Source organism: Alligator sinensis, unplaced genomic scaffold, assembly GCF_000455745.1.
Source record: "Alligator sinensis unplaced genomic scaffold, ASM45574v1 scaffold76_1, whole genome shotgun sequence".
Lineage (NCBI taxonomy): Eukaryota > Metazoa > Chordata > Crocodylia > Alligatoridae > Alligator > Alligator sinensis.
Genome location: NW_005841865.1, coordinates 3,920,497 through 3,933,696, shown reverse-complemented (window position 1 = coordinate 3,933,696; position 13,200 = coordinate 3,920,497). Strand labels below are relative to the sequence as shown.

Below are 13,200 nucleotides of genomic sequence, written 5' to 3'. Positions count from 1 at the left end.
CACGCCCTCCACCCCCCCCCCCCCACTGTCCCAGCCCCCCCATGGCTGCCCCGCCTGTTGCAGCTCCAGCCCTTTAAGAAATCAAAAAACCCTGGACTCACTGATCCTGCCCGGTGGGGGGGGCAATCCCCACTTCCCCCCCGCTGCCCCGTGCTTCATGGGAGGCTCTTCCACAAGCCCCCTGAAGCCCCAAGGTTGCTGCAGGAGTGGTGAGTGCAGGGTTTTTCTTTATTTTGGTTTTTTCTTCTTAAAGGGCCGGAGCGGGGGCAGCCATGGGGGCGGCAGGACAGCCGTGGCGGGGTTGGGGGAGCAGGCAGAGGTCAGGGGGGCTGGGGGAGCAGGCAGGGGATGGGGGCTGGCAGGGGTCCTCCCATGGGCCCCTCCCCCCTCCACCAGCCTCTCTTCCCCCACCCCCTACTTACCAGCTCCGAGTCGAGCTGCAGCTCCCTGCTGCAGCCACCAGGGACTGTCCGAATCATCAAAGCTCTCCAAATCTTTTCCGAAGATTTAGAGAGCTTCAAATCGATTTGGACCTTTTAATTGGTCCCCGAGTTAATTTCCAGTTTCAATTTTGGAAGAGATTCAGCCTGATTCAGAGATTCAGCCACCAAATCAGGCCAAATCTCTTCCGAATCAAATCACGACCCAAAGCTTCACGCAGCCCTAGTAACTAGGGCTCCTAGATCTCTTAGGCTTTGCAGTTGCTTATTTTTATAAATTTACTTTTTTTACAAGTTTGTCTGACAGGTACTATTGTGTTCTTCAGACTACAATGTAAAATCATACTTCACAGCTAGGCAGAAGGACAAAACCTCTTCTGGCATGCTTTATTATGCTTAAGAAATTTACAGGCTCATATTTGTGCTGGACCAAAGCAAGTCATTCTATAGGCTTTTGCTTTGCGTTGAAAACTGGTTGCATTTATTTGACCTTTTAAAAAGCAATACCAGAATTGTGATATTCTGTAACAAATCATGCCATGCTGGTGCCTAAGGAGTTTTGTTGTCACTTCTTCAGTGTCTTCAGTCCACTTGACTCCATTAGGTATCATACAATTTAGCTGATGCTCTTTATGGCTTAAAAACATGTGAAGTCCCTTTCTTCCCAGGTGACTTTCCTGAGCTGTCAACACTGTCTTGTAAGTGGAACCTTTTATCTAGATTAATATACTGCACCTATTATCCTGGTGTCTGTGTGACTCTGGGTCTGTGAGGTGAAATGAGATTATTGGTCCTTCTAATTCCACACGTGGCATCGAGCACTGGAGATGTTTTGGAGGACAAGTGGAAAAGAACTGAAGTCACTTTAGGACTTTAAAAGTGTTGTTGAAATATCTGTTAAAAATCTTTCCTCCTCTTGCAGGATTATCTGACTGATCTGATCACCAACGACAGTGTTAGCTTCTTCAGAATCTCAAAGAAGATGTATCCGCATAGACCGGTATTGATGGTTATCAGCCATGCTGCTCCACATGGTCCTGAGGATTCAGCCCCTCAGTATTCTCATCTCTTTCCCAATGCTTCACAACACATGTAAGGAAAAGGAAATCCCTGTATTTCCAGGCACAAGAAAAAGAATGGGGTATTTCTGGTAGAAACAACTGCTTGATCCATTAGAATTTTATTATCAATTCATTATAAGACATCTCTCTACCTGATAAACTTGCTACACTGTAGAGTGGTGTCGCTAAGCACATTGCATGAGCTGTTCCAGGTGAGCTGCTTCGTAAAACGGAAGCAATATAGCTGTGTCTGCATGGTGCTGCAAGCAAGCTGTATGGCAGTGTCGCTCAGCAGCGTGAATTAGTCCATATGAAGCACCAGGTAGACATGGCTGCACTGTCTCCTGTTTAGGAGGCAGCCTGTTCAGAGCAGTGAAGGGTGCTAGAGGACACCTTTCTGAAGTGTACAGTTTCCTGCACACAGATAGTAAGAGCAGAAACATTTTGACTTTTTATATGAATGTGCAAAATGTTATATGCAACTTGGCAATAGGGCCCACATCCATGGTCCTTCACTGAGGTTCACTGAAGTCACTGGAAAGATTAATGTTGACTTCATTGGACTTTGTGACCTGTTCACTGGAACTGATTTGTCCTCATTTCTCTGGCTTTAAAGTGGGGTAAGTTTAACATCAGTAATATTGCTTGTGAAATAAGGTACTATTTAATGTGATTGTGAACACTAGGTTCTGGCCTTTAGATGGTTACTCTGGCATGTGTACACGTGAGTTTTGTCAGTTTGTGAATGATACCACCATTCAGATTGTAAGTAGAAATGTTTTCTTGTGGGGAAGGTGCAGGGCACTGAGATGCAGGCGAGATGCATGACTGGCCAGCATTACACAGGAAACCTTTGGCAAAATGATCCAACTACTAGACTTGTACTTTCACCAAAATTCAGTCTTTGTAATTTTCTTCCTGTCTGTAGCGGACAAACAATGATTCCATATTCGAATCCTGCATATCTAGCTTGAAGACACATTGGAGGTTATTTTAGTTTTATGTAGAAGCCTGGAATTGACTCCGTAAGGTTATCAACAGATTACAGAATAGCACACGCTGCCTTTCAGAGTTGAGCTCTGTGGGACTTGTCCAAAGCCCAGTGAAATGAAGCGGGAGCCTTTACTGATTTCACTGAAAAAGATCTGAGTGAGGGATAGAGAAAGACAGCAAGAATTTCCTCTGTTTTAGTGCCTAAATATTATAGAGCTAACGATTCTGTTTCATTATGCTGCATGATGTCACTAAAGAGAATCTGTTTCTTGGGCCTGAAGTGATACAGTATTTCATGTTTAAGTTGTTTGCCATCCTGTGCTGGTTTCTTCTCCTTTGAAATGAAAACTACGGAAACTCAAAATGAGTACTGTCTGCTGTTGCTCATACAGAGAGTTGACCTCAGCCTTATTAGGAATGCTTTTGGAAGGCACCCTTATCTAGGAGATGATAATCGTTTTCCAAACAATGCTCTACAGCAATTTAATTATCATGGTTAAAAGAGAAAGGGGTAGAAGCAGCTGAGGAAGGAGGGTGATGAAAAGATGCAGTGCACATTTTTTTTCCTTTCACATTGTTTACTTTTTATTTTCATGCAAATTGAATTTATTTTCCTGGCTGGGAGATGTTTTTTATGGAAACCACTGCAGGATTTTATAATTGCAGCTGAATTTTCTTATTACTGTTATTAAACTATTAATTTATAGGCACTGGTACTTTACAAGAATTATTGATTTGTAAAGCAGTATATCATCTTGGTAGATTAAACAATTTTATTATTCTTTTAGATGTACATATTAAGTAGGCACTATTATATGCATCTTATGCAGGGAAACTGCTTGCTTCCAATTATTTTAAACACTTTTTACAGCACAATACAATATAAAAATGATATGCAGCATTTTGCTTAAGTAAAAAGGAATAATGAGAAAAAGAGACTATTTTCAGCAATGCACAAATATCTAATTAGAAGTGGTCAGCTATTAATGCATTACATGGGATATATTTTCAAATCTTTTATACAATAACTGTTCCTTGCATTGAGTACATATGGCCTAATTTTCAAATAAAAGTTAAACACGCAATTGCATACACAATGCTAACAGCTACACAGGCAAACTAGTCATCTGATTTCCATATTTCTCCTATCCCAAACTACCATGTCAATCCCTTAATAACAGGCGATGTACTGCTAGCATATCCCATCTCTGCACTAGTGTAACTGAGCAAGGGCAACCGGGTCACCAGCAACAAGTTCTGCCTTTGCAACAGGGTGCAAAAATTGCATGGTTGCCCTGTGCTTTGCTGCTGCCCAAAGTGCAGAGCCACTCTGTTACACCTCTGCAAGTCTGTATGGGAGAGGTGATAGATCACGGCCAGGGAAAAGGCCTAATGTTGCTGATGGACCATGATGTAACTTAGAGAAGCCCTGAAACTGCTCTGAATTGCACTGGTGTTTGATTGGGATCATGGACAACATAAAGGCACCATAACTTTTCCTCCCAGTTTGGTTGAAGCATTGCTTACTGCTCAAATTCTGGCTCTTAAAGGGATGTCCATACAGCAAAATGAAGGTGTAATTGTAATACTGTTTTAACTTAAATGTAGCTATGAATGGTAATGATTGTAGTCAAGGCATGGGGGTGGTATCAGCTACCACCCAGGGAACATGCATGCAGGTGACCCTGGCTATGCAGTCTGGTTGCTATGCCATGCTGCCACATCTTTGTTACTGTTGTTACTTGTGCCAGCTAGATTAAAGCAGTTAGAGTTATGCTTACCCATGCCACAGTTGCTGGCACATATTTTATGTGCAATTGCAGTTCTCTTTGCAAAAATCAGTCATCTCCCCACCTTCTATTTTTTTAGGTTTCCTTTCCTTCTCCCTAGACCAGAGCTTTCCAAACTGTGTGCCGTGACACATTAGTGTGTCGGCGGCAGTGTGTAGGTGTGTCACGCGAAATGCAGAAAATTTTGCGGAAGGGCACCACGGAGCTCCCTTACTCGCGTCTGCTTCCCTTGGCCCCTCCCCCGGAACTGAATTACTGTGTCGCGAAATGATGCATGTCTAAAAAGTGTGTCACCAACATGAAAAGTTTGGAAAGCTCTGCCCTAGACCAATAGTTGAACTGAACTTGACAGCTGGGCATTTTCATAGTGGCCATTACTGCCGTTTCTGTAAATAGTACATATTTTATCATTCCCCCAACCTCCACCCCCATTTTCCAGGGTCAGATACAATCAGTATATAGAGAATAATCAGTATGGTGGAGTTTGTTTTTCCTTTGAATAAATTTGAAAGGGCTATTTTGTCTCGCTTCCAGGAATGTTATGTTTTGCGTTTTTGCCCAAAAGATAGACAAATCTGTGAAGTGTAAGAGGGTTACATTTGTAGTAATCAAAGAAAATCATGGGCCAGGGGTGGATTAAGCAGCGGGAGGTTTCAAATCAGCCAGGAAATCACAAAGTAAGCTGAAAAGGAGTTTGCCAAGCATTTTGATTCATTCTGGGCATTACATAGCAACAGTTTCCATAACTGTCAGCATTTTCAAAGGAGCAATGTCATTATTTGAGCCACACTAACATTCTGAAATTCAAGATATTATTAACCATGCACAGAGAATAAACAGCAGCCTTTTCTCCCCATATGAAGAATCTTCCCTTCCCTGTCTGTGCATTTTTCAGATAGGATCTCACATAAAGCTTTCCACATAACTTGTCATAATCCAATTATCTGGTATTATTTTCATGTTTATTTGAAAAGTGAAACTTTTAAGAGTATTTGGTACCAATGATGTTAAAAAATACACTCAATGCAACTGATTTCTAAAAAGAAACCTTTCAGTTTTTGCTATCTATTATTATTTATCCTGGTGCTATGTTATCTTGCTACTCTGATGCATGTAAAACAATAATAATGGCTGGTTCTTTTTCTTTTTTTTTTTTTTGCAAGATGCATGTATAATTTACCTGTAAATTGAATGTTAGAAATCAGAAAAAAACTAAAGGAAAATCTTCTGTTCTTTGCTATGCCACTGGTTCACCATCTTGTATTTTACAGGTAGATGGCAACACTAGCACAGATTGATCTAATATTTTGAAACCGAAAGAGGCATCTGAGCAGATTGCTCATTTGGGGAAAATCACCTCTCATATTTGTGAAACTGTGTGTGTGGTCTGATCCAAGCCTGTGTACCAACTGATACCTAAAAACAAGTAAAACACGGTGGTAGGCCATAAATGATGGCAAACATCCTAGATGTATCTAAGAAAGATAAATAAACTAATAGTGTTTCTTGACAATCGAAGTAGAGACAACAATAGAAAAGAGACAGTGAAGAGTAACCACTATGGTGTAATGTAATTATGCATAAAAAGATCAAGCTCCAGAACTACCAAACGAAATGAAGGACAGTGATGCCCTTCTTCACATTAAATGTTGATACTTGAATGGAAACGGGATCATTATGAATTAAAAGGGCACTAAGATTAAGCAGGACCTGAAATCTAGCTCTTTGGGTTTTGGCAGGATCCTGAATTCTCCTTCCATGTTGTGTACTCATCCGTTTTGTAATTTGAACGTTTCTGATGATTATGGAAGTATTAGGGCTGGAAAATACCTATCAAATAGAGTCCTATTTCCCCTTACCCCTGCTTTTTTTGGCAGGTCTTTAAAATGCGGCTTTGTACCTACTTCTGCTTGCCATGCGTTCACATGCAGTTTGATATCACCAGGTAGGGTACTTGTGCTCCCCTGGGTACATGTGTGTTAAAATATTTAAGTAGCCTGTTATGCAGAACCTTTCTGGCAGGTTGGCTAGTTACTATTAAAGAGCTTGCACAACACATAGTAGCCAATATTAGCATGGGCAGAATGAAGTGGAGCAGTTACATGAGTGGAAAGTCAGTTGTACACACTGCTGGTTCAAATAATGCTCCCTGGTTGCAATGTTAGACTTTGGAGGTTTATTTGTTGGCCTTGGCATATATCCCTGTTAGTCTGAAGGATGCTGTTAAAACCATATTTATTTTCAATAGGTTTACCTCCTGAAGAGCTATTTTCATGCTCCCATTTTTCACATAAAATATAAAAGGCTGATACTTTTCTGTCAGAAATGTAGGTTTTCTACATACCTTGAAGTTAGTCTTATAGTGTTGGTCAAATAGATTTTATTGTTACACACGACTCCATTTTTCCCCTCAAAATATCAATGCTCTGTTTTCCTTATTGTTTGTTAGCACTCCTAGTTATAATTACGCTCCCAACCCAGACAAGCACTGGATAATGAGATATACTGGTCCCATGAAACCTATTCACATGGAGTTTACCAACATGTTACAGAGAAAACGCCTGCAAACACTCATGTCTGTGGATGATTCAATGGAAATGGTAAGATTACTAATCTCTTTTTCAAACCCAGCTGGTGCTTGTTTCTTAACAAAAGCTCCAAAAAGTTTGTCATTAAAAAAAAAGAAAATTGAACCCCCCTCACCCCCCACCTTCCCACCCTGCTTATAAGTTGTGTGTCTTGAATAGGAGTCTTCAGGCCGCTACTTGGGCTTGTTTGCTGCTGTAGAAAGACATATTTGAAGGTGTTAGATTGTGCTGCTTCTTGTCTCCTATCATTGCCATCACTAAGAGGTAGCCAATGCCACTGAGCTTAATCTTCCTGTGAAAATTCATGCACCTAACATTCTTTTATTTTTTTAAAAAGCATGTCCATTTTTTTCAGTACATGAGCGACAAAAAGGGCCCTGAGAAATCATTGCAACTTACTTAAATGCAGTTGCTGTCAGTGGTTTGTCTAAATTTACCTCTGTAAGTAGGTTGCTGCTATTTTCCTGTGGACCATCAACGGCATTGATTCAGCTTGTATCTCCTAAAGGGATTCATATTTTGTTTATCAGACTTTCTCCTCATTATCACATGCTATAATGGTCCAGACCTATGAAGTCTGTTTTTTTTGTCTTAATTTATACTGATGAAGCTCTTGGCTACAGTGAAATTTCTTCTGACTCAATAGCGGAAGAGGAGAATTTATGCTCACATTTTCCAAACACTGATCCCAAATGTGTTTCCTTAATGAAAATTGTTTTAGCACCATATTGTTAGATTCAGGCAAAATGATAGAAACAGAGCAAATGTCAAGGATGAAATGTCATTTGATGAGAGATCAATTTCTGTATTTAAGTATTCCCATACAGATTTGCATTTAACTCCCTAAAAATAATAGCTTTTAGAATTAAGAGTTAACTTACCATGTTGTTCTTTCAGGGCTCCTATACAAGAACAGCAAGGCTGCTCTGATGTGCTGTAATTACAGAGCAAACTTGATTATTTGAGTCTGCTCGAGTGTGGTAATTATTGTGCTCCAGCAGACTCCAGTGTCTCGTGTATCAGTGTCCCCGTGCTTAAAAATGGTGGCAGGGGTGTTTTAACTAAAGCTCGTTTGATGAGCTTTAGTTAAAAGTGCCCCCACCATTTTTAAGCAAGGGGACACTGATACATGAGATACTCCAGGCACTTTAATTAGAGCAGCTCTCGGAGCATCTCTAACGAAAGCACCACCTCCCACTCCCCACACTCCCAGAGCACATGTATAAACACCTTCAGATAGCAAGAATGACTGGACTTGGCTGTTGATTAGCTAGGGGTAGATTTTGGAAACGTTCTGTGTAAGGAAGATGCATATATGACTGTTGCCGAGCCTTGAATGTTGCACAAATGTGTGAAATTCTAAATGCTGCCATATTATTCAGATAGTTTGCTATATATAATATTTTAAAGTAAAGAAAGGGAAAAGGAAAGACTTATCAAAAGAGCTCAGCACCTAAGAGCTCTCATTCAGGCATTTGAAATAGTGGCCGTCTTCTGAAATTTTACATGCTATGCGTTTGGGGTTGTTTAATGAAAAGAATGTTACACTTTTTTTTTTCCAGATTTATAATACACTGGCTGAAACAGGTGAACTGGACAATACTTATATAATATATACAGCAGACCATGGCTATCATATTGGGCAGTTTGGACTGGTGAAAGGGAAGTCCATGCCTTATGAGTTTGATATCAGAGTTCCTTTTTACGTGCGAGGTCCAAATGTGGAGGCCGGTTCTTTGTAAGTCCTTGGCTTTAGCTCCTGAATTGCTTTTTGTGAGATTGATGTGATGATTGCAACAAAATTTATGGGGCCAGTAGCCATATAGCAGGGCTTTAAATATACCTTCAGGGAAGTACAATGGTGCAAGCAGATTTTTCAAAAATGGGTCATGTTTGAGATTTGTGCAACATGGTAGAGTCCTCTCTTCACTAATTAGGCAGGTATAGTTTGCCTGCTTCACACACACAGTGCTGGCGGGGTGAAAAGAATGGAAGGCTTGGAGCTGGATGACAATGTTAGGCATATCCGTAAGCAAGGACTAGTTCATGATCTCTGCCATCCTAGGAAGCATGATTGACCCTAAGGCCCCCTCTCCACATTATCCCTATTGAGCAATTACTTTTAAGTGCACGGTAAATTCAGACTTGGCTACACATGCAAATTAAGTATCATGTCTTAAAAAGGTCCAATTAGCTATAAAGTTATTGCTCAAAAATGTGTAATAACTTGATAGCTGGTTTCTATCCCGCTTTAATTTGCATGTATAGGCAGTCCTACGGCTGCGAGACCACAGCTGCTGCGATCACCCAGCCACTGGGGAGCACAGTATACCCCTGCGGCTGAAACATCATTGCCAATGCAGTCTCCCAGCTATGGGGTGCTCCACACGCCCCTGCCTCTAGGAGACCATGGCAGCACCCCACAGCTTTGGGGACTGAGTCCTACAGCTGACAGGACTTTCAGTCCCAGCTGTACCACGTGTGGGGCTCAGCCATGACCAAGAGCTGTGAGACATGCAGGGATTCTCGGTCCCAGCTGTGTGTGGTGCAGCAGGGGCCAAGAGCTCCATCAGGCATGGGCTTCCATCCCAGTTGTGCTTGGCCCCCACAGCTGGAAGCCCTGTCAGCAAAGGGCACTCCTGACTGTGGGAGCCTGCTTCTTACTGGTGTAGGGGGAGCCCAGGACTGGGCTCATAAGGCAGGATTGGGCTCCCCCGACACCAGCAATAAGGTATGATTGGATCTAATGTAGGATCCCAGAATCACGCCTCCTGCCATGCATATGTGGCATGGCAGGAAGCACGATTGTGTGGATTACACATTAGATCCTTTCATGCCTTTACCTCAGGGGCAGGCAAAGTCCGGCCCATGGGCTGTATGCAGCCGGCAGCAGACTTCATTTCCCAGCAGCCCCTGCCCACATGGCTGGGGCTGGTCTCCATGGAGACCCCAGCTGCAGCTGCACTGTGATAGTGCAAGCCTGGGGTTGCCATGGAGACTGGCCCCAGCCATGCTGGCAGGGTACATGGCAGGGCAGGGCAGGGGGCAGCTCCGGAGCCACTGGGGTCTTACGGTAGGGGCAGCTTTGTCTGGGGCTAAGGCAGAGCTGTGATCTGCAGCCTGCACGCTCTGGCCAGGGGTGTGCAGGTAGTGGATCACAGGTCTGCCCCGGCTTGGGACCACGCAGTCACCGCTGTAAGTAGCCGGAGCAGAGCTGTGATCTGCACCCTGCATGCTCCAGGCAGGGACGCACAGGCAGCGGATCGCGGCTTTGCCCTGGTCCTGGACCAAGCTGCCTCTGCTGCAGGATCCCAGCAGCACTGCCGGTCTCCATGCCAACCCCAGCCTTGTGCTGTCACAGTGCAGCTATGGCTGGGGTCTCCATGGAGACCGGTCCCAGCCATGCAGGAAGGGGCTGTTGGGAAATGGAGTCTGGCTGCTGGCCGGATCCGCTATTTTGCCCGCCCCTGCCTTACCTGCATGCGTAAAGGTGGCCCAAGACAAACTTCCCCAGCTTCCTTCCTACTTTGTTTAGGGGTTCTGTATTAGGAATTAACTGATGTCCTTTTCATTGGTTCATTTGGGTGAAATTTCTTTAGATGATTTTGGTAAGTTCACCAAAAATGCATTCTGAGGAGGACCAAAATTATTTGTGAATTTGGGGCATTTTCAGAGAATGCCTTCAGCCCCCAAAAATGTCAGATGGGGGAAATTTTTGAAAAATCTAAACGTTTGGTTTGGTACTTTCAAAACAAAATGGTTTAACTTTCTATTTTAATTTTTTTTGGTTCAGAATTGAATTAAATTTGAAATTGGCAGAGATGGTGCACGGAGAGGGGGGAAGTGGTGGTGATAAGTAACCCTCAAATGAAGTGAAATGTTTAATTGATCTAACATGATTTATTCCCCAATTTTTGTTTTGGCACTGATCCAAAAAGTTCATTTTACACATCTCTGATCAGCTGCTCTGACCTACAAGCAGCGGGGTGGAACCAGGGTTCCTTTCCCCCTCACTTGCTGTTCATCCTGGGCAGGTGGGTTTCTGCTCTGAGCAGGCTGCTTTTTTAGGCTTAGCTCCAAGAGCTGAGAGCAGATGCTGCAATGTAACAGGGGGCCCTGTTACCTTTTACTTCTTTGCACAGGTGGGCAATCCAAATTACAATATAGCCGTCCGTGGGGACAGCTGAAAAGGCCATTTGAAAAACTTCTAAATTTTGCAAACCTTCCTTGGAAATAGTTCATCATTTTCTTCTGTAGTAGCACTAAGCCATGATATTTTCTGGTAATTCTATTATATAATGTCCATTACTAGAGTAAATAGCTATTGTCAGAAAGTAATTAAATGGAACAGTAGAATCGCTGTATTGCCTATTTCAGCTTTCAGTAAAAAAGCCACAGAGTATTTTCCATATGTGTAATCCTTAGTCTGTCCTCCAAGATTTCACATTTAAGTTGTTTGTCAGTGACACACAAGAGCATGGAATATGACTGTTAATTAAAATGGTAGCTTTGATCAGCTAAGAAATTATGTAAATATACTTTCTAAGCAATTATTTTAATAGCAAATATTTGCTCTTAAGTAATGATTTTGGACAGAGTGCCATAATTTGCTGCCTTTTATTTATATCAATGTGCATGTTTTAGCATAATTAACATGTATAAAATCTTCTACTCACAAGTTTGTTCTTATACTCCAGAGGGAAAGATCTAATACCGAGTATAATAAAATAGCAAATGGCTTTAAAAGTAGCAGAACAGTTTTAGTTGCTTTGTTAGTTAAAGTCATAGGATCAACACATTACAAAAAGTTTTAAAATCTTGAAGTGTTGTGCCAAAAATACTTGACATGTATTTACATGGATATTGGCTGTATAAATTACATGTAAGATAAACAAGACCCCTGACTCAAAGTGTTCATACTCTATCTCAGATAACAATGATCTGAGAGCTTCAGATGTAAATGTTGGAAGACACATCACTTAATTTCCAGAGGTGCTGAGCAGCTCTCGCTGACTTGAAGATGTGAATTCTCAATACTTCTGAGAATCAGACCCTTTCCTTCACCCTATGCATGGAAACTAGCACTAAACCCAGAGGAAGACTTGAATACTATATCAAAGAGATTTGTAGGAAATAGGGATGACAGACTTTGTCAATGGGAGAATAGGAGACTCTTCAGTGCACAGGAAGTAACAAGAAGAAGATGTGAAACCATGAGAGTGAGGAAGGAGGTAGGAGGGAGGAGATTGGGAAGAGCATAAGGCACAGACAGGTAGGTGAGATACAATAGATGAAGATCCAGAGAGTCCGTAAGTACATAGGGACTTTGCCGTCTCTGTTTTACATGGCAGATGCTCAATACAACCATGATGGGTGGCAGTATAAAACCTTAAGCTAGTCAGATGATGTATAGGAGAGTAATGGAGTCCCACTGAAGTCCAAGCATACTTGAGACTACTTTCCATAGTTAGTGATAACTGTGAGAATATGAAATGCTTTCCTCTCACAGAGTCTCCCCGGTTACCCGGAAATGTAAGGGGGTCTCTCTCTCTCTCTCTCTCGCTGTTTAACAAAAAAATATGGCCCTTCATTCCTTGTAGTTTGGATAGAAGGGTGAATGGCTTAGGAAAGAACAGCCCTTCTCCCTGTGAAATAGGGGCTCAAATACTCTTCTACTCATATACCATTGGAGTGTTTGCCAGCAGTGCTACTCCTCTTATACTGAGCCCCTTCTTTATAGTTTTGGAGGGGAGTGTCAATATTGAGCTGCACCGTAAGTTATCCAGACAGTGGGTTTGATATATCAGAGGTCTGTCTAGCTTTGATAATTAGCTAAGAAGGGGGTAGCCTGTCTGAATTGTCTCAGCCTCAAGATTCCCATTTCCTTTTGAACTTGCTTTCAGCCTTGTAGTAGAAGTGCATTTAAATCGCAAATGAATGATGCCCTGTAGAATCTTTCCACCGGGCTTTGTATTTGAGTGGTTTTTTGAAGGTAAAAATATTTCTAGGAATCAGAGACTAAAAACACTTAATAGACCAGAGACTATCCCACTAGAACCTAGAAGAGCAGGATAAAGTTCCTTGGAGAGAGGATATATCAAATAGTAAATTGATGCTTTCCTTCAAGCTGAATTTCCACAGATAGTAGAACCTCAGTGCTCTGCATTTTGCCAATACCTACGTCTCATATTTTTCATGCAGAATAATTGCAGCGTCTCCTCTTTCTTGCCAGCAAAGATTTTATAGCAGCCGCTGTAGCAAGTAGTCATTCCTGAGCCTTATTATTAATGCCAAATATAACACGCAACAATCACTGGTAATTAAAAGT

The 13,200-nt window shown here is 42.1% G+C and overlaps 1 protein-coding gene across 5 annotated transcripts in view; it reads left to right on the top strand.

Annotated features, from left to right (window-relative positions):
- The window catches only part of SULF2 (sulfatase 2), a 201,816-nt gene that overhangs the window by 146,132 nt on the left and 42,484 nt on the right, over nucleotides 1–13,200 (top strand). For all 5 annotated transcript variants that reach the window (XM_006016705.2, XM_025191739.1, XM_025191744.1 and 2 more), the window contains 3 exons: nucleotides 1,363–1,532; nucleotides 6,734–6,884; nucleotides 8,435–8,610. In XM_006016705.2, the coding sequence (XP_006016767.1) occupies nucleotides 1,363–1,532; nucleotides 6,734–6,884; nucleotides 8,435–8,610 (497 nt within the window). The remainder of the gene's footprint in view (nucleotides 1–1,362; nucleotides 1,533–6,733; nucleotides 6,885–8,434; nucleotides 8,611–13,200) is intronic.